The sequence below is a fragment of the Numida meleagris genome, chromosome 13 (assembly GCF_002078875.1).
Source record: "Numida meleagris isolate 19003 breed g44 Domestic line chromosome 13, NumMel1.0, whole genome shotgun sequence".
NCBI classification, from domain to species: Eukaryota; Metazoa; Chordata; class Aves; order Galliformes; family Numididae; genus Numida; species Numida meleagris.
The window spans coordinates 8,851,067-8,872,870 of record NC_034421.1 but is presented as its reverse complement, the minus strand read 5'-3'; the positions used below and the strand labels follow the sequence as shown (position 1 = coordinate 8,872,870).

The 21,804-nt window shown below is 38.9% G+C and overlaps 1 protein-coding gene across 6 annotated transcripts; it reads right to left on the bottom strand.

Annotated features, from left to right (window-relative positions):
• On the bottom strand, window positions 2,288-21,603 carry CCP110 (centriolar coiled-coil protein 110). Of its 6 annotated transcripts, none has more exons than XM_021411977.1 (15): window positions 21,396-21,603; window positions 20,419-20,569; window positions 19,014-19,142; window positions 15,912-17,553; window positions 14,788-14,912; window positions 14,474-14,648; window positions 13,520-13,659; window positions 13,016-13,132; window positions 12,644-12,745; window positions 12,291-12,407; window positions 12,126-12,205; window positions 11,496-11,558; window positions 10,522-10,581; window positions 9,889-9,971; window positions 2,288-4,581 (listed from the first exon to the last, which is right to left on the bottom strand). In XM_021411977.1, the coding sequence occupies exons 2-15, from the start codon at window positions 20,557-20,559 to the stop codon at window positions 4,529-4,531; spliced, it is 3,027 nt and encodes a 1,008-aa protein (XP_021267652.1). In that variant the 5' UTR covers window positions 20,560-20,569; window positions 21,396-21,603; the 3' UTR covers window positions 2,288-4,528. The 6 variants fall into 6 exon arrangements, with proteins under 6 accessions (XP_021267652.1, XP_021267653.1, XP_021267651.1 ...); XM_021411978.1 differs by lacking the exon at window positions 21,396-21,603 and adding an exon at window positions 21,198-21,352; XM_021411976.1 differs by lacking the exon at window positions 21,396-21,603 and adding an exon at window positions 21,104-21,194.

Below are 21,804 nucleotides of genomic sequence, written 5' to 3'. Positions count from 1 at the left end.
ACTATCTGCAGAGAGCAGGCCTTGCTGAGGAAAGCTCCGCAGCCAGCGGTGGTGAGCTAAAAGCAAGTACAAAGAAACAGCAGTGATATTCAAATTGAACAGCATAAGAAATATTCCCGTTCTGCACTGGTGCCTCAGGGCTCTCTCTAATTTATTTACATACAGATCAAAAGAAACTCAATTTAAAATGACAGAGCAAAGAAATGAGCAGAAACTGCATAAAGCAAAGTGCCAGGATTCCACTGTAACGAAATGCCTCTGATCTTAAAATAGCTGATATGGGCAACTAGTTCATAGCAATCAAGATTTAAGTCTATATATATATATTTTGCAGGTAAAACATCCTTTATTCATCACCAGGTTTGTTTAAAAAAAGTTTGAATATTACCTTCCAATAGCAAGACAGTCTTCCTGAATTCATTCTTTGTTCAGTGCATTCTTGTTCAAATCATTTCACTCTACAAGTAACATTAAACTTCCCAAACGCTTGACATTAATTTCCCTTTTTGTTTGCTTTTTACTTCTCTCCATTATACAGAGTAGCTACAAAGCAGCAGTGGACTAATCTCTATGCTCTGACGATCCACACAGGTGTTCCTGTGCTAAATGCTCTAAATGCGAAGCACGTCTTATCAGTACTAAAAGACTACTGCTAATTATTAGGGTTTCTGGTGGAACCTCAGACACATCTATTAAGCTTGTAATTGAAAGCTCTGCAAATTTGACTGTTTCATATGGGTCCCTAGACCAATTACATTAAATTCATGAACTACAGTTAGGAGACAATAATGTGCTATGTTATTACCAAATATTAATTTGTCTCTAATGTAGGAATCTACGAAGCTAAGTCTTGAGGGTAATGAAGTAATTTAGAATTTACTGGCTGTCCAGTGGAAATGCTTATTTTCAAATTAGAACAATTTTCCCAGCATTGTCATTATAGTTCCAGTAGTTTCCTTTTCACATGTTTCAGACAGAATGAGAATGTCAAGCACTAGAATGAAAGATCTAGTTGTCTGATGAAGTGAAAGCCGTCAAGGGGAGTTCTTTATCTCTTTTTAGAGGAGGCTTTTAACTTTTGATGCAAGTGTAAAAACCAGAGAAGTCCTGAGCATAAATAAGAAATGGATTTGCATTTGAACCGAGTACTTTTTCTGTTATTAACTTAGGAGCCGATAGCTTTCAGCTATTCCCTAAAAAAGCCTTACGAATACGAAGCGTATGTATGATTGTGATCTGGGATTTTTTCCTCCATCCATTAGGTAGGCCATTAAGTCAGTAAGTTTCCTTGGGCTGCCTAAACTTCCTTCAGCTCATTATTTTAAACAGGAATGGCAGTTGCATATAAAGGCATAAACTCCAAGAAGTGGTTATTCCTGGAATTCTCATTACACCACCAGAAGATACAGTGGATCTCCCCTTACTGCTAACAGTGCAGTAGCAACTAGCAGGTGATGTCTGAAAAAACAGGTTTTCTACCTTAGAACTTCTCTCTCTGATGGACTGTTGGATGGAGTTTGCTTTAAGTATCAGCAAAAAGGTAATTCAGAACAGCAGTGCAGTTATGTCAAGTTATCATTGAAAGCTCAGTTGTTTTGGTAAGCACCCCAAGTATTTGAGACTTGGGAATGCTACAAGCCTGAGCACAGAAGTGCCCATGCTGACATTAGTACCAAGTTTTCCATAGGAACTATTTGGTAATTTGACTAGTTTTATATAAGTAAATATATAGTATATACAACTTCCCTGTCTAGCACTGGTAACAATTTTTAAAGCAAGTTACACATACATTCCAATATCGCTCCCAACACATCAATGTATGAAATGAATTCCTCTAATGACATGGGATAGCAGTGCTGGCAAACAGGGATCTGATGAATCCACACAAATACACAGGACAGCTGCTTCCCGAAACATCACCACCACAGTTACCACTAGAGACTACGACAGTTACCAAATGGAAGCTCCACTGATGCCAGAAAATTTAAATTCACTCCACAGAAATCTTTGTGGAACGTGGCAGCACTCCCAGCCTGGCTCCTACAGCCGCAGTGCTGCGAGCCAACAGTGACACCCCCTGGGCACTGCTCTTCCTTACCCACGCCTTCCTCTGAATACAGAACATCAAAATACCCAACGAGATCCAATCGAGCCAAGAGCAAACTGTCCTAAACCAACCTTCTTGCTTACCGAGGGGAAAAGAATAAAAATACAAAGCTCCAAAGAGCAGCCTCATTTTACATCGCAGGATTTTTCACCCCAGAGAAACAATTTAGAGAAAGGGAGGTCTTTTTAAAGATTGCAAGTTTATTGTGTAGTATGCTTAAGTAAAAAGCAAGACTGGTGAAAATGAAAGTACAAAAATAAATATGCTTTTATGATATTACAACCGCACACAAAATAAAATCAGATAAAATTAAATATGTATAAATAAACATACCAAGTACAAAACCAAATTCCGGCACTTGTCAAGAGAAAGGCCTCATGGAAGTTAAAAGAAACAACTTGCAGTACAACACCTTGTTACACAGACTGGAAACATGCTGGAAGGAAAAGAGGCTCAGACGTGAAACCTGGAAGTAAGCACTCACATTTACTAACGCTACTTTGATATCAACACATCGCCTATTCTAACAATAAGTACAGTATATAAAACACCCTTTAAATACACCAAGCCTTAGCACTGATACACCCACAGCAGACTTTTGTGTCGGCTGTGACACGGGTCACACTCTGTTCTTTTCCCTTAGATTTCCACTCCTATCTTGTGAGTACCCAAACACAGGAAACTTGGGAACCAAAGCAAAGCTCTGATGACTGCTGAATAAGCAGGAAACATCAAGTACTTTTTAGGATTGCAAAGTTTTTTTTTTTTTCTTAAAAAATCACCAAATTGATATGAGGGCAGCAGGTACTTCACTGGTGCAAGCTTTTGCATTTACACCACCAGGGAAGGCACCCTAGAGCCACAGCAGAGCCACCAAGCAGCATCGACCTCCAAAGCCTTTTGCCTTTTTCTAAGTAGGCAATTTGGTATCACCTGTTAAGAAACATTTAACACTGTCACAAGCAGTGCAAGCCAGACTTACTGATACAAGTCACAGCCAGTGCCACAACCAAGCCAGCTAATTCATCACTGTCACCAAATATACTCCCTTCATCCTACTGTTAATTTTCTTTTTAACAGTGGTTGCAAACTAAGTTTTTGATCACTTTTTCCTCTCATATCAGTGAGAAAATGTTACAAAGGCCCCAGGGTGTTGCACCCTATTGATATAGGGAAGAAAACAAAATAACCCTTCACTTTCAGGTGATCAGTTCTCTAGCACTACTTACACAGTAAAAAAAAAACAAAACAGTACTGCACAGACTGCAATAGCCAAGCTTTTATCTTCTTTCTTCTAATGTTAACAACCTGTCAGCAGGACCCTGTCTGGAAGCTGTGTCATTAGAGACAGAACTTCCAGACTTACGCTCCCCTCAGGCCGAAGCATAACACTCATCAGTGTGACGATCAAGGCAAAATATGAGCACTATCTTTCAGTGTTCCATTTTCTTAAATATGAGAATCCCCTTTTTGAAGGGTTTTGGTAGGGATTTTCTTCCCCTTGAAATCCGGAAACATGATTTCATTTCAGTACAAGAGCTGTTAGATAATGATACAAGAGAAACTGCTTAGAAAAATGGCAATTGTCATCAGCAAAACATAAGGCATATTAGTCATTATGGACAACCATGTGCAAGTCTGAAATGGTAAAACAATTAAAATCTTGCCTTCTCAAATTTTGGTTGAACATATGCTTCTCTTCATCCAGTCCAAAAGTTTGTTTCCATAAGGAAGTGCCACAGATTGCAAGGAAAAAAATCCAAGGATTTCCAGTACAATGGTTTTATCTGTCATGTGTATAAATGTGCAGTTTCTATAGAAAATGGAAGTACACCTGTCTGTCCAGTAATTAATCTGAATCCCTGTCTGTATAACTCAGAACAATTGCAACAAATTTTGGCCATTAATATGGGAAGTGCTAACTGCATTCAGAACAGCTGCTGACAAATTCACTGACTGAAGAGGTCAGTTTTAAGGGATTTTTTTTTTCTTATTTAAGTGCTTTAAGTGTATGGTGTGAAGCTAAAAACGTACATGCATGACCTATTACAGTGGTAAACCATACACAGAAATTGCCATTTTAAGTAATACAAAAATCATGTTGCAGACAAGAATTAGAGCATATGATGTCCCAAATTAGCTTGATGATGCTCCATGGTCTTTTTTTTAATAAGATTATGAATTTATATATTCATACCACTGTGTACACAAGTTTTAGCATGCGATTTTTGCACAGTGTTAGAGCTTTACATCTCTTTATTACTTAGATATGGTTGTATTAATATGTCATTATCTGGAAAAGACAAAGTACATTTATCATTTCAAAATATAGATATGCATTTAAGAGATGAAATGCATGAATCAGTGCTGAGAATACCATCATTAAAGAATAGCCTGTTCATCCCAGTGAGTGCTGTCGTCTTAAATTGTCACAACATTTGGCTTCTTTCTTTGGGTTCTTCCTGCATATGCTCCTAAAAACAAAAAGAGAGACATTACCTCTTACAGTTGATAATACTGACTTTTGCAACAAGATTATCCAACAGAAACAGCTGATAATACACACTTCTTTTAAGGCATTATTATACATTTAGTGTCTACTTTTAAAAAGACAGTTTTCATTGTGTTACACTTGAAATGCCTTACAACTGCTTAAGCAAAACAGGTTATTAAAACTACTTATAGGTTTGCAAATAACATATTACAGTATTTCCTTCCTCGAAAAGCATCCCATCTTTTTTCTGCTACTCTAAAACACCTACAACTGTAACGATAAAGTTTTACGATAAGTCTGTTTGTAATTTTACAAAGACAATATGATTAACTATTAATATATTATCTTAAAAATAATTGTCAATTAAAAAGTACTATGCAAAGTTAAATATTTAAGACAACTCTTTCCTTTTCCACCTCCCCTATTAATAAACAAAGAGAGGCTGAGATAGAGCAAGAATAAGGCAAAGCACAGGAAGTTAGCATTACAGGTTTGTCTTTTAATTATTTCTAATTATCTTCATTCTGATGTCTTGGAATGTGGGCCTAAACTCCATTCCTCAAACATCTACACACACAGATCTCTCTTCTGTTGCATCTGTTCTCCCATCTGCATAGCAGCTGCCAGTCTGAACAATTTCAGCATCAGGAGAAAAGCGTGCATAAGCGAAGAGGAAGCAAGTGTAAGGCACTGGCAAAATACAAAGTCTCTTCTGATAGTTTCCTCCCTTCACACATAACTCCTTTCTTCCTTTGTCATGTGATCCAACTTTCTATTAGTAGCTACAAATAGGAAAAGGTCCTGGCTAAAACTGAGAAAGAGGGCTCCAGAACTGAGAAAGAGACACAACGAGGGGGCCAAAATAAGATGCACGTGCTGCCACAGCAGCAGCCTGGTCTTTCTGTGGATCCCCTACATGTATCAAACACAGGATAGGGACCAAATCTTGCACTCACCACACCTTCTTCATACAGTCTCCACTTGCCAAAACCTCTTTGATAGAAAATTACAGGAGTTGTTGATTGAAATTACTTTGCATAACTTAAATTACATTGCATCAGGCACCCTCCTTTGAGAGCTATAGCTATCAGTAACATTATCTGGTAATTACAACTTCATAGCAACTTCACTGTTAAGCCTAAAGAGACTTCAACAAACTACAGAAAAAGAGTTAAAAGAATATGCCAGAGAATACTCAAGTCTTAATAAAACTGAACTGTCTTTTGAAAAGAACAGCTGTAGGTTTCCATATGTTAGCAAACACAACCAGAATTAGAAGCACAGTACAAATAACATCATCAGGCAAAGGTTGTATAAGAAGAAAGCTTACGTAAGAGTAAGAAAATAAAATAAAAATCTCTCCACGTGTAACAAACATTTATCTTTAGAAAGCCATATTACACTATGCATAGCACAAGTTTCTTCCAGTAATAAGAGTTCAGTGCTGCAGGCTGCTAAGAAGTCGCACAATTCAGCATTCCTTAGGTTCAGGCAGTGATTGAGATCGTCTAGCAATGAGAGCAAACATTTATACAAAGCAGTGAACATCACATCACGTGGTGCAGAGCAGTGGAAATGGAAGACAGCCATGGAAAAGAAATAGTGTTCAGGCAATCAAGTGAACGTAACAAAGTAGGTGCCAGTGCTTTTTAGAATTTCCAGTTCCTTTTTGTCAGATTTGCAGTGGTTACTTACAAGTGCCCAAGAACTACGTTCAGCACAGTGCAAAGCAGCTTTGGAAATGCCCACAGAGACCTTACCATGGCAGGAACCCTCACACCTGAACATGTTTCCTACTATGCAAAAAGGTATTGTCACTGGCCCAGCACTCTCCAGTGCTGTATTCTTCAGCTCACCTGTGATCCCATACAACGAACAGCCAGGATGACAGGCATGATGGTTTCTTAGTGATTTCACACTACCCTTAATTCTCCTTGTGTGCACTCCAAGTCATATAGAAATCTCACATTCAGAAAATAAGGGCACAGTTGTTACTACTGGGAAATAAATAGGCATACTTCAAGTCACTTTCCTGCCTCCACCCACCAGATATCTAAATTTCATAGGAATGAAGCCAGTTTTTTAAAATATATAATAGTTACACACTAGTTTAATTTCATGTCAACTTATCCTTTTCTCAGATAAGCTTCATTTAACTATTAAAAATGTATATACTTATTAAACTACTGTACATACATCAATCTATTTAAATACAGAGAAACAGACAACATAGGAAATCTAGACTAGGAAATTAAAGAAGTTACATTTTACTGAAAAGAGTTACAGTCTTTCTGGATACAACTATCACCCACCAGTTTACTGTGGCAGGGTGAACATCCTCTCTTCTCAGTCATGTCACTGCCCTACTACTCACACGTAGCAAGTCTGATGCCCTCAGAAGCACTGCCTGAAACACTAATACTCTTGGCAGCACGCATTTCTCACGCAGACCACCTGCTCCCTGCTCAGGCTGGATGAACACGCAGGAAAGATCATGTTTGGCTCAGTACTGCTACCACCCAAATACTCTGTGCCTAATGCCCCACTGTTTCTGTTACTCAACACTTACTCAGACTGGGCAGAAACAAATGTGATGGGTAAGCACAGCAGCAGGCTGATCTCGACCATCTTCTTTTTAACACTACCAGACCACATTAAATACCCTGCCTAGCACAACTCACAGGCAACTGACAGAGCCACTTTGTCCTATTAAAACAAAAACCAACAGAAGATGACACTATAGTTTTATAAAGTTTTTCCTTTAGAACTAAGCCTGGTTGAAGGGGTACATAATGCAAAAAATAAATTTAACATCATCTACAGTTCCTCAGAGAAACACCTTCCCACCAGAAAACAACAATCAGTGAGAGGATTATCAGAGCTACAAAGCCCTTTGCCAACAGAAGTTAAAACAACAGTCAGTTACTGCTGGATGTCTTCTGAGGGCACGTCTCACATCTAGTTTGAAAGCATGACATCCCAAATAGCTGTATACTATTAACTCTTCTTCTTCCCCTTTGCCCCTCTGTTCTGCTCACAAAGCAGCAAAACTGCTTCTGTCAGGTTCTTGGTGATACCAGGCACAGTATGTGCAGGCAGGCCGACAGCCACGTACAGAGAGAAGAGCTGAACTCACCCAGCTGGTGAAGGGGAATCTTTGGATGCAAAGCATTTCTCAGGAAGTGGCCCAGGTCCAAGAGAACCTCTCCCCTCAGTGCCCAGCCTTTATCTGAGCCCGGGGGCGGGGGGCTCCACCCCTTCTGGTCACTGGAGAGCACAGCTGCAAACAATCTGCCTGTGCTCCCTGGGCAGCCACAGCCCTTCCCCAGGTGCTCAGTCATGGTGCAAGCTGTGACCTAACAGTTCCCCTACACCCTCTAACAAGCACAATTTAACTGACAAGGACAAGAAATGAAATAGAAATACTATGGGTTAGGAGTACTGCAAACTGGCATAGTTACACACGGAAGTAAGTCTCTGTAGGTGGGTTGGAAGTAGATGATCTTTGAGGTCCCTTCCAACCCAAGCCATTCTGTACTGCCAAACCACTGCTACACGTCTATATTTTCTGACATGCATGAGTTCTACTAAAACGAGAGAAGAATACACATTTGTTTGGCATTCCATTTTATTTACAAATTGACTTGAGATTATGGTTTCCTCTATCTATGGTTTCAGACAGAACTTGCTGCCTTGCTACAGATGACCTTCAAGGATCTCTCTAGAAAAGATTTCTTGACTAAAACCAGATTAAGTTATTAACAAAAGGTTTTAAAAATAAACAACTATTCAACATATTGCCAAGCCTTTCACTATTCAAATTTTATCCATAAAGAAAACCATGTTCCATTTAAATGTATTCAACTTATTCAACTTAAGGTATTTTTCATCATGCAAAGTTATGCAGATTTCTTTCACACCAAGCATTCCCTATCTAATAATTTCAGAATGCATTTCTACTCATTTAACATAGTAGTACAGTCTATTTGGAAAAGAGCACATGGAAGTACTGGTATTATACTGCAGTGCACATATGATGTCCAAACACTAACTGAGGTTATGCTGTACAATCATAACTAGTCAGCATATAGTTGATTAGATACATCTATTTTAAGTTCCAAGAATATCACTAAAGAAGGCATTAAATAGCTTTCCAGATATTCAGCAAATGCCACTAAGAAAGGTAACGAGGAATTTAGAGACGCATGCCAAAAGATTCCTTTCATCACCTACTATCAACTGTTATGACTTACATAATTACAACAAACACAAACTCAGAGACTTAGCAAAGCAACACATACAGCCAGCACAAAAGAGTGATAGAGAATGTTTTAATTGGATCTCCGATGCCAGACTTAAATGTAAAAAACGCCATATGTCATTACAGATTCAGCATCAAATAGATGAGATCTGTATGCCTTCCCTCAAAACTAATGCTAAACTTGGTATTGACACCATCCTGGCACTACTACTCTTCTACAACTTCTTTAATAGTGTAACTGGAAGAGTTGATTGTTTTGTCAAACTTGTAGATAACATCTGCCTTACAGTTAACTTTATTTGTTACAATTATATTCCTTACGTAATACTCTTGTCTATATTTCAAGAGAGATTATTTCCCGTCTCTGCTAATTTTTTGGTAGTGTCACTGAGTGCAACTGAATAACTGCTTGTTTCATAGTGTTTTATTCTCTTCATGCCTGCACAGGCTTAAAACATAGAGGTTAGGTTCAACTATCAAACCTTCTTATTTAAAGCGTAGCCTACCGGTAATCTCTGTATACAAGCTCAGGAATATTCCATTTCTGAATTTGTCTCATTAATACACACACATTCTGTAAGATGCTACAGAATAAATGTCAGTTTCAGACTATGAATGGAATGCCCACTGGTAAGTCTTCTGAAACTATCCTACCTCCAAAACAAAGCCTATTAAAAGGAGAAGTTATACATGTACAGAAATAAGATGACAATATGATTCTAACCCAAGCCTCATTTGACTACTATTAGTTTCCCGAAGAGTTAGTGAGTATTTCCAGCAAACTTTTTAATGGTTGGGCAACTGGTGAGTGAAAGCAAATGAGCTATAAAGTACATTCTATATACTATGTCTATAGAATCTTAGAGTGGATGGTGAAGGTATCAGCACATGTCCAAAGAGACAGGTTAGATTTAAGAAAAGCAAAGCAGGTGCAGAAGAAAAAGAAAACAATAAATCCCCCACGTAGTTTTTCTCCACACTAGTAACTTATTTACTATACGATCCAAGCACCAATTTTCTACACACCTGAAACCGCCTTGTTAGACACTCTGCTCTCTGAGGCCTTCTTTCTATTTTGCTCAACCCCCTTCATTGAGGTCTTAGGGGTTCTAATTAAATATAAAAGAGTTAATAAGTCACTTGCATCAATGCTGAAAGACTGTATCCAACAATATAAAGACACTAGCAAACTGTTTGGCATGAAATCATTTTTACACTGTCCTATATAGTCTCCTCCCGAGTACGTGTACAATTCCTACTGAAATTAATACTTAAGATACAGTAAATAGGAGAGTATTTCCCCATGTACATATTTTTAAATCACTGCTCAGGAAATGGATTGAGTTCCAACACTGTGGTATTACAGCCTGTATTTGAAAACACATGATTCATTAAGGGGGAGCGAAGTTTCATGGAATGAATGTTACAAATACAAATGTCAAAACAGAGTAAATGGAGACAATACACAACAGGATGATAACACTAAATATTTTCTCACAGTATAAGGTAAAATAAAGCTTTACCACCCTCTCAAAATACTGTAAGAATCATTTTGCCTTTGAACAACAGTGGTACCATTAAGTGTATTATTTAGAAATCAGTGTTCTTGGACTTTGCATTTACTTTTAACCTTAGGCTAAGAACGTGCTGTGTCCTTACCCTTGTCTGCAAAGTAATCTATGAACCGGGGCATTCTGTCCTTGATTTGGTTGAAGTACTCTGTTAAAACACAAACTTCTGTTAGTACATTTTCCCTCCTTAAAAAAAAAAATTAAAAAATCTTAGAAAGAATACTAAATTATGTATCGTCTTTCAAATAGCAACTTTCAGAATGGCTAAAAGGCATTGCTCTGGCACAGGCAAAAGTGCCAGGCATTAAAATTCCAGAATAAAATTATTACTTTAATGAGCTATGTAAAGCAAAGAAACAAAAAAAGCACCCATAAAAAGCTTCCCGCAACAGTGGCTCGGGTTCATAGTCATAGATAAAGACATACAGGAAAAAAAAGTGATGAATCATTTTATCAAGTAATTGAAGACTCAACTGTATTAATAGATAGCACATCTTCAAAACTATTAGGTAGGCATGGGATAAGAACTGCTTTTATGGGATGCCAGGTATCTGACTTGTTATAGCAGAAGAAGGTACAGATGGGACTCAGAAGTGAGGCAGCAGCCCTTCTCTTAACAGCAAGTATTGAATAATGTCATTTCTGTGACCTAAGTTAACAACTGCACAAACTAGAAGCAATAACTTTTTTTAAGAGAGACTGCCACTTATTTTCTGACAGCTTTCTAAAGATAAGCACCTGAACATTTTACATTGTAAAAGCTATTACGAAAAGTACCAGTGTCAAAATGAAGCTTAAGAGGTAGTAATAGTGTATCTGAGAGAAACCTTGAATCTGAGCATAGAGTTAAAGCCATAAAGAAACTTTTTTGAACTGCCATTGAAGAAAATAACTCTTTTCTAGCTTTAGAAGTAATAACTTTTTTCCCAGCCCCTACCAAGTCTGATTTCATTACTGTTATAAATGGAGCTGATTGATGGCAAGCCAGTAACACAGATCAAAGGATCTAACATTCTAAGACAGTTCTTTAAAAGGATCATAATGCAAGTAACCTCGACTCACCGGCTCTCAGGACTTTTTTGTTTTATGACTATTTTTTTACTAGGCATTCCCATTTCTGAAGCCCTAGAGAAACAACAGTATTGAAATATAATTAAATTACAAAATCATCATGTAGGTCTTACATGGAAATAGTACCAGAAAAATAGCAACAGAATCTGCATCTACATGTCATACTGCCAGAATTGTTCTACAGATTACTGCTTGTTACTCAACTGTGTTGCAGCAGACAGACAATACCTGCCACCATCCCAAAAGTACTCTGAAGAGAATCTCTACCAATTACATCTCTTGCTATGCACTTTGAAAAGACTGATAACATAACCTACACAAATCTACCATAAGCTGAGTACACAGGGATTGTTTTGATCAACCCAGAAATTTTGTACACCGTAAACACAATCCAAACCAAACATTTTGCCCACAGAGACAAGAAGTCTCTCAAAAGATATGATGAACTACTACAAGTGGTAATATACCACATACATGAAAAAGTTTTTTTCATTAATACTTCCCAAAAGATAAATTATTTTGCAAAGAAGCTGTTTCTGCAAAAAGTTGTTTTCAGTACTTCCTACTCTTCCTAATCACCCTTTCACCCTCCCCTCACCACAAAAGGAAAACTATACATACTTCATGTACTTTTTCCTATCCAGAGATTTCTGTGTAGCTGTTGAAAGTGTTGCTCTCTCTCTTGGACTCTTTACTTTATCCTAAAAAAGATCATATTCAGGCTAAATTTAAGATCTTATTTCTTAAAGTCTTAGAACAATTGACACTCTCTTGACTACAACCCACCATTTGCCTGAGCATCTTCTCTTTACGAACTTCACGATCATGACGCAGAATGTTCATTCTTTCTGATGCCTCCATTGTGAAAAATATGTCATGGATATCATATAGAGCAGCTCGCAGCTGGAAAGAATAAAATTGAATTGAAAGTAGAATAAAATCGAATAAAATAGTTTAGAAATTTCTCTTGACATGTCAGCAGAAAAATGGAATATTTTCTACATCGACGTAGTTTCAATTTTTTCCTTTAAACAAAGCCCCCAAGTACGTTTTATTTGTGTTGGAACACATAAACACATGACTTCTTTTTACAAAGGCAGAATACTGAGGAAAGCAAAAAAAAAAAAAGTTTAAGTCACCTGAGCCATTACTCTTTCATGAAGGGATGCATCTTGTGCTGAAACACTTCCTCTTTTTAATGGGGCTTCAGACTGAAAATTTCTTATGAACTCCATAGTATCCTGAGGAAGAGGGAGAAATAAGATGAAGCACCAAGCATGATACTTTTCAACCAATAACATCACAAATTGTATGGCTAGGGCTGGACATCGTTGTTTGACTTAAACTTTATAACAGTAAGCAATGCAAGACTCAAACATGTTCATGGGACAGACATTCCTAAATTCTTCTGAATGCAGAAAATACATGATTTCATGACAGGAGAGGAAAAAAAAAGAAGAAAAAAACCATAACGGGGCAGAAGCTGCATAATATAAAAATACTGATCTTACTTTTACAGTTTGCTTGAGATGTTTCAGTTTCTCTGTCTGTAGGAGCCTACGTGTAAGAAATCCCTTTGCCACAGCAGTTATCTTATCAAACTTCATTTGTATCTCTGGAGTGAAAATCTCAAAAGAAAATAAGCATTTTCTAAATGCTGAATAAACAAAGCAGAAGTTAAGAATTATTTCTTAAATATCTTTATTTACATTTCTTATATCTCTTAAGTCATGTGATTCAAGTTTTGAAGTGAGAAACAAGCTGTTGATAAGAAGTCTTGGCTAGGCCTGAAGCACCCAGTATTCACTTAGCAGAAGCTCTATACTGTAATATGATTTTGGATTTTGCACAAGAAAAATATACTATATGGTTCTGCCATGTAATCTAAATTTATATAGGAAGGGATATTGAACTTTTCTGAGAAATTTCTTACTGCACAGCTACTAGAAAGTTACCAGAATCTTACAAAAACTAACGGTCTTTTTGAGCTATAAGTAAATCTTATTTTTCCTTACCTGTGTCCACCTAGTTTTGATCCTGTTACTCGGCCTAGATACTGAGGTTTTTATAACTCCGCTACCTGTTGGTCCCCAGAGAAAGAATGAAGTTTCACTTGTTGAAGTAAAGGTGTTAGGTGATGTAGTATGAGCAAAACCTGCACGCAAAGCAGAATGTACAGTTTAACATACAGATTTGTGTCCATAAGGTAATGGCTATGTGTGCAAGTACACACACAGTCATTATGCTTGTTTAAGAACAAAAAGTAAAGCAGCATCTCACAAAAATAACAAATGCAAAAAAAAAAAAAAAATCAAGCACATACATAAACTTAAACTTAAGCTGCACTCAGGAAGTCATTTTGGCATTCAGAAATGGGGAGGCTTCCAGTTCTTATTCACATTTTAGATGACAGTATTTATATATTGGGAGAAAAAATACCCATCTACAGCATGAAAAATCACTTGCGTAATATTAAAGATGATATACAAATTCTTATCCATAAAGTATCTCAACAAAAGTGGCTTTTAAGCATTTAATCCTGTTAACGTGGATCCTGAGGATGAATCATAAATAATCAAAATCATGTAGTTCAGCAATTTTACTCTCAAAGTTCCTCTGCTCTTCACCAGTCAAAACACCAATTTTCCATTTGCATTTGATGAGAAATAGAAGTTAAAACAGGCAAGAGACAGAACTCTGCTCAGAGAGAGCAACATTGTACAAAGTCAATTCCAGGAAAGAAGCAATCTGAATATTTAATTCATTTTGAAGCAATATTAGCTAAACCAATGGAAAAAAAAAAACCCACGCATTTTGTAATATGGAACAGGTGAAAGGTGGCCTAGGACAGGAGCACTGTCTTTATCAGAGCCACAGGGCAGCTGTACAGTCAATACTGCAGAGTAAAATATACCACAACATTTAATCTATAGTCTACCCTTAGTTTAGTTTTACCAGTTAGTTTTTACCAATGCTTGTAGAGTTTGCATTATGGATCGTCTCCAGCTGAGACTGCACACTTTCCAGTAAGCCACTCTCACTTTTTCTCCACTCCAACTCCATCCTACTGTTAATATTCACTTTGGAAATTTCTATTTCTGTTGTAGCGATCTTCTTTCCCTTTCTCTCCTGTTCTTCCAGTTCCTATGAAAGAAAAGACTGACTGTAAGGCTAGTTTTCTAAGTCTGCGAAGTAACAGAATATACATTTTAAAACCAACTGCTTCCTGACAAACTTCAACACACAAGGCTCCAGCTCGCACTTTCTCCTCTTTTTGCTTTACCTTCTGCAGTTTCTCCTGTTCTCTCTCTTGCTCTGCTATCAGAATTGACAGTTGTTGCGCATGCTGTTCTTCAAGTCTCTTCCTCATTTCTTCAAAGGCCAACATTTTAGTCTTCAAAATCTCTTCTGAGAAGACACATGCATTACAAAGAGTCAAGCATTAAGTATTTTATGTGCGATCCTTTGTCACAGATATACATGCTTCAAAAGAGTGATTTCCATCTTCAATAAAAAGAATGACACATTTTTTATATCAAGTTGCCATTATGTATTGCAAAGAAGCTCATCAGTTACAACAGTCCTTCAAAATAACTGCATGTTCCTATTTGTGGGATAAGCACGTGGATGGAACAGCAGTAACACCAACAGAGCCTGTATTAAAACAAGGACATAACAAAATTCTAGTTCTGGGAGCAGAATACCTACACTTGTTGAGTAAACTAAAATCATTTGTGCCACTTTGGCTTGGCTTGATAGACACATACAAATGTAACACTCTCTTGTACTGAAAGAAAGCACCTATATAATGACTTGCAACCTTGCTGTTAAAAGGTATTTTCTTTTAATTTACACAAGGTATCTTTTCTTTTAGTAGTCCTATTTAAATCTAACAGAATAAGAAATTATATTCTGAGTAAAACAAAGTTCAAACTTCTACATTCAAATGAGAACCTTTTTTTTTTTTTTTTTGCTGTAAAGTGATACCCTGGAGAATAAATACAGAATTCACAAAATTCTGAGAAACAGTGTTTCATCTGATGCTTCTTCATAAATTATTTAATGAAGTATTTGTTACAGATAGCTGTAAGACTTCTTTCCGTGAGAGAATTCTAAATGAGCAGCTAGTCTGCTCCGTAGCTGTTAAGAAAAGCTCAGGTAGCAAGCTGAAATTCAGAATTAGTCATTAATTAAAAATTAGAGAAATAATGAGATTACTGAAAAAATCATATAACTGACACAATAAAACTTTTGCCTTTTGATATATACATACTTAGAATCACCAATGATTGTAATATTTTAATTATTTTACAAGTAATTATAGTATTAATAGTATAACATTAATATTAATAAAATTGATTATAATACAATATTTAAAAATAATCATTTTTTCTAGAAATCTTTTACCTTTTGCCATACTTGAATCAGGGGCCGCATTCTTAGCAATGTAAACTGATGTCACGGGATATTTCTGTTCTTGCAACCATTGCTTCTCCTGTTCTTCCATTCCAACTGTTAGAGCGCAGGGATTGTTATCTTTCTGGCAGCTGTCAGTGTCCAAATCAAGTCTACGTTTTACCTTTTCAAAACTATTTTCTAGAAACTGCTCGTTTGCTGGGGGAACACTTGGAGTATCCATCTGCTGGCGCACGTTCTTGCTCTGCATTAGTAGTGGGGATGGGCTTTCTACATCGTAAGATTTATTGAGTTCTACTGGAGATTTAGTATTCTCTTGCAAACTAGACGGTTTGGTTTCATTCACAGCTAGGAGCTTCTGTGTTACTGTAGACTGATTGATGGAAAACGGATCATTCAATTTCGGACCTACAATATTAGCACCAGTCTCTACTTTGTATGGACCTCTGTTGTCCATCACTACCTGTCCTTCCACTGCAGCACTCAATGTCCCTTTGCTTTCTGAGTGCCCAAAGGAATGTCTGTTTGGTTTGCCAACCACCAACCCATCAGCAGGGCCTGAAGAACTCCTGATGACACCAGGAACTCTGCTAGGGCAAAGCATAGTAAAGTCCACCATGAACTTTGGCACTGACTCGGACACGTTATTTTTATCAGCAATATCTTGCATAATTAAATCCATTGCTCTACCCTTGCCTTTGGGACTTAATTCGTAAGCATTCACAGGGTTATTTATAACTATGTGTCCCATTGATAGAGGCCTCGGGCGCCTTCGGTGCATTTTTGGACTCATGCTTGGCTCTGGGCTGGGCAGTTTGGAATAGGATCCTGTGAGGCTCCTGACAATGCTACTGTCGCGATCAGCTATGGAAGTATTTCTAAATTCTTCATCTGAATCTGAATCCACCAATGGGGGTGTTCCAACTCTCATAGGTATATCCACTTTAGAAAAACTGGATAAAGTTGACATACTTGTGTTACTTGTATGAGTAGAGGCACCTTGGATATGGGTATTTGATTTATTAAGACAGGGTTTATCAAGTGGCAGAACAGTAGAACTTCTGCCTGTAAGCTTTGCTCTCTCTTTCACAGAGTCAGTTGTTTTAACAGCATCATTTTCTTTGTCTGAATGGCTTTCATTCATACTCTTCTTTGAACTACTTTTTGAGCTACGCCTGGTTTGCTCTTTCTCTATGTATTCCCTAGACTTTTTCATCAGGTTCTGAAGACTCATTGCATATGGATCTTGGACTTCCTTGTCAGATGATGGCACTCCTTGTCCCTCTTGCTTTTGCAAAGCAGGGGACACAAGCTTACTCTGCGCACTGTCAGGAGATACAGCCCTTGGACAAGGTACGTCTTTTGAGAAGCGACTCTCGCTTTCCTTTGAAGAAACATTTTCTTCTGCTGGTTTACCTACTTCTGGCACATTTGACGTCACTTGCTGCATAGTATCCGATGGCATAAGCTCTTGTTTTTTTTCAGGCTCCACTGGACGATGCCTTTCAGGAGAACATGGCAAGTTGGCATCTGATAGAGCTGTGAGATCAGTTAAAGCTTTTGACTCTGAAGTGGGGCAAGTATTCTCAGCCTCCCACGTGTTCACGTCACTTACACTAGATACTTTCCTGTTCTGCAAGTAAAAATTGAAAAATATCATGTAGTTTGGATGAAATCTCTGATTTCCAGATTACCGCAAGCTTTATCTGCACTTAAATGAATGCTACCAACCCCTTAAAGCCTATAACATTTTGACTGTTTGAGTGTCACAAATTTTCTTCAGATTTCTTGCAAAACAGAGCTCGATGCAATGAGAAAAAGGTTACTGGAATTAGAATATAAATTTGAATAATGGTCCTCAAAACCTATAGTGATACCAAGCATCTGCACGCAAAGAAGCTTTTTCCTTCATTACGCAATGTGGACAATTATATGGCTTCAAATTATGTTGCAAGATTCATCTTAAGGTAGGAAAATATGTTTATATTAAATAAGAAATGTAATTGAAAAAAATTCAAGATCAAATATAGATTAACCTACAGAGAGCCAAGAACAACTCAAAATAATTTCTAATGAAAATAGAGAACTTATAAAATATATTTTTAAAATTTCTCTACTAATCCAGGGACATGAAACATGACTTTTCCAGAAGGAAAAGCAACTTTAATAATATTTCGTGCATTATCTAGCTTCTCTTTTATTAAAGTAATACAATACTTGTACCCTGCCATTGACTCAAAGGATTTCCACACTAAAATACAGGTTATCCTATGTGTTGCAATTTGATCAGCAAGGAGACATCCTTGAAAAAAAAAAAGCAAACTTATTTTTGTATTGAATGAATGTTCCTGGTCTGCTCTCCAAATCCCAAGTCACATGGCTGTTGCCATGTACACTCCAGTAAACAATGCAAGCTCAAAAAATTAGGATTGCCACCTCAGTAACTCAACACATCCAGTATTAAGCGTACCTGTTTAATTGAAAGATTCATTTAAAGGCTGTATTACAATTCTGTTAAAAAGACAAATAATTCTGTTGACTAGATATATTTAACACTCTTTTCATTCACATCCTAAGTTCATCATTGAAGAATCAAAGAAAACAAAACAGTTGCGGTTAATTACAAAGCATATAGCAGAAATATAAGTTGTTTCAAAGGTAACTTTACTTCTGTAGTAGCAAAGATGGATACACACACACACACACACACACACACACACACACACACGTGTTTCTGATTTAATTACAAGCTTACAAAGAAAGCAAGTGGGCTGCAAGTCAGTACCACCAGTTCTTTTGTTTGCTCTTGTAGCCTAGTTGTTCAGAGTTAAAACAGTAACAGTCACTCAGCATGGGCTGTCTTTTGCACATACCAAAGCGAGCAGCGCAAAGCAAATTCAATCCATTACAATGAATGTAGAGTAATCAAAAATCAGGTCATACAGCATAAAATACTAGCAAGTGCTGGTTCTTGAGAGTTAACTGCAATTAATTTCAGGTTTATATTAGTGAATACCTAAACCCCAGCCCTTTCTCAAAACATACACAAGGAGACATTTTCTTTAAAGCTATAAGGGTTAGTCCAAATTGTACCTGAATGTTTTCTAGAATCTCCTGAACACGATTCAGTAAGGCTCTTTTGTGGGAATTCTGTCTCCAAGTCTCTAGATCCAGTGCTTTCTGTCTGTACTGCTGTATTTCCTTTCTCTTTTCAAAGCTCAGCTGCAGAACAGAGCATAAGAGACAAAGGTTATACCACTATATCACTAAATGCAAATGACAATATAGAATTACAGAAATAAACACGCAACACAGAGACAAAACAAAAAGGAACAAAAAACGCCTACGTTGAAACTTTGTGCACACTTCAATTGACAGATTCTTTCTAATCAAATGCTTTCTTTTTTAACAAGGATGCTCAAAATGCTTTTTTGGTATATCTTATAATGATTATTAATTTAAATGATTGTTCATAAAAGTTTGTATGAACGTTACATGCTACAGTGGTGACTTCAAATGACACAGGACTGCAGGACAGGTCTTTCCCAGCCCTCTATTGAGATGTCAGGATGTGGCACCCTGCAGAGCACCCTGTGGCCAATCTTCCCAACCGTACTCAGCTTAATAAGGTCTATGGAGGACTAGCTTGCACTTGCCCTCTGAACCTTGTAAAAATCTGCATCAGAAAATCTTCCAAATGACTTCCTGAGAATATGTAGTTTGGATAAAATTCACAACAAAATCTACAAAACTTCATCTACAGAAAATGGTTTCACTAAGTCCTCCAAAGTTAAGTAGCTTCTAGTCAGAGTAGACATTTCTTCTGCAAAACCTTAAAAGATCCACCCATTTGTAAATGAAAAATATTACAATACAGTGTTCAGTCTCCAATATATCCTCACACTGGAGATTGTTGCTAGAAACACTCTCCATGCTTACTTCCCATCACTGAAACAAGGAAGTCAGTTGCATGATGATACAAACTATCAACAGTTTTCTGCATGGTTGTTCGGATTAAGCACAGAACAACTTAGTATAATTGATGAGCTTGTGAAATACATTACAGGAAACTACAAATACATGCAAAAAAAGAAGTTTAATTAAAAGCCTTTTATCAACTTCCACTATCACATTATTACTTTGGGACACTTCTAAACAAACTCACATATATTCAGTGCTTGGAGTGTCGATGTGACATTACACAAAGCTAAGCCCAGCAGTAATATTCACCAGTTTAACACTACAAACATTTTCACTCTCCTTGCAAAGATATTACATATGAAGAAATGAAAGCAAACAGTCAATGCAAAAAAAAAAAAAAAAAACGTACTCCCTTTAGCTTGTAAAATTAAAGCTAGGGAGGCTTAGCATGCACTAAGCGACAGGCCAGGAAAATACCCCAAATGGAGCTGTAACTTCTGAAGAGTCAGTACACACAGATATCAAAGCTGGTGCCAACAGCACGGACAACACGACAGGGAAGAAAAAAACGCCTTACCAGAGGGGAGAGCACTGGAACTCCGTGGAATTGAATGAGGGAGACATTTTTGTCCAACACAGTGAATGAGTTGTCTCTTTTTGTTGCCTCTTCCTGGATTCTGGAGAGATGCTTCTTACAGAATATTTCGTAGTCCTCCATTTTCAGGCAACTAAACAGCATAGAGTAATAAACACATCTTATTATACTTTCAAGACCACAAAAGAAAAACAACAATGAAACCCATTCCACACTGTCAGTTCTGAATCGCTGTATATGGGAAACAAATTCCACAACAGATAGCTCAAATAATTGAGCTTTTTTTCCTACCATTAGCAAAAGCAGCAAAGCCGATTTTCTTATAAAATCTGCATAGAGGAAGAGCACAATGCCACCTTCACTCACAGATACGTTAGCAGGACAGCAAGCACCGAGGTAATCGAGAGCAGCCTTAGCATCTAGAGGGCTGACAGGACTTCGCGCCTCATCCCCGCGAGCCCCTTCCTTCCCACACCCGTGTACAACAACAACCCGTGCCAACACATCCACCGAGAAAACAAGCAACGGCAGCCCGGCGTCCCTAGGAGCCCGCAAACCCGTCCCAGCCGGAGGGGGAGCCCCGAGCACGGCAGCCCGCAGGCCTGGCCCCGCTTCGTTCCCCGCACGCCCTCCGCCCGGCTCGTGCCGCCCTGCCGCCGCCGCACACCGCCTCCTCCGGCCCCGGGCCCCGCTCAGCGCCTCCCCCCGGCGGCAGCGAGCCCACCGCGCCCGGCTCCCAGCTCGGAGGCAGCGCTCGGTACCTGCGCGGGGCGCAGACCCTGCCCGCCGCCACCCGGCAACCGCCCAGCTCCGGAACTACGGCCCCCGGCGTGCACCGCGGCCAGCGGCGGGCGGAGCGCTGGAGGGAAGCGGCTGCGCTGAGCGCGGAGGGGCCGGGCCCAGCCGCCTGGCGGGGCGCGAGGTCTGCGCTTGCTCCCCGCGTCTCGCTGTGAGTGTGCCTGCGGGTGTCGGGTGTCGCACAGCCGCGATGGCAGGCAGACGCGTGAAAGCTTGGCAGCGCGCTGGGGCGGCACGGCGCTGCCGGACAGCCGATCTCGGACAGCCGGTCCCGGCGCTGGAGGCGCGTCACCTCGCGCGTGGCTGCATGAGGGACTCTGGTGCCAGTGGGCGGCTGGGTCAGAGCTCTCCCCGCGCCAGGCACAGCTCCCGCACCCTTTCCATCCTAAACGCTGTGGGGTCTCTCCTTCCTTAACCCCCGTGCCGCCATCCGCCCGGGACACGCCGCACACACCGCGAAACTCCAGGGGTCCCTGGCCCCGGTCGCCCCCCACACGGACCTCAGAGACCTGCGCCGTGCGGGGATTGGCTGGCGCGACAGCTGCCGCGCGCTGGTTGGCTGAAGGCGGG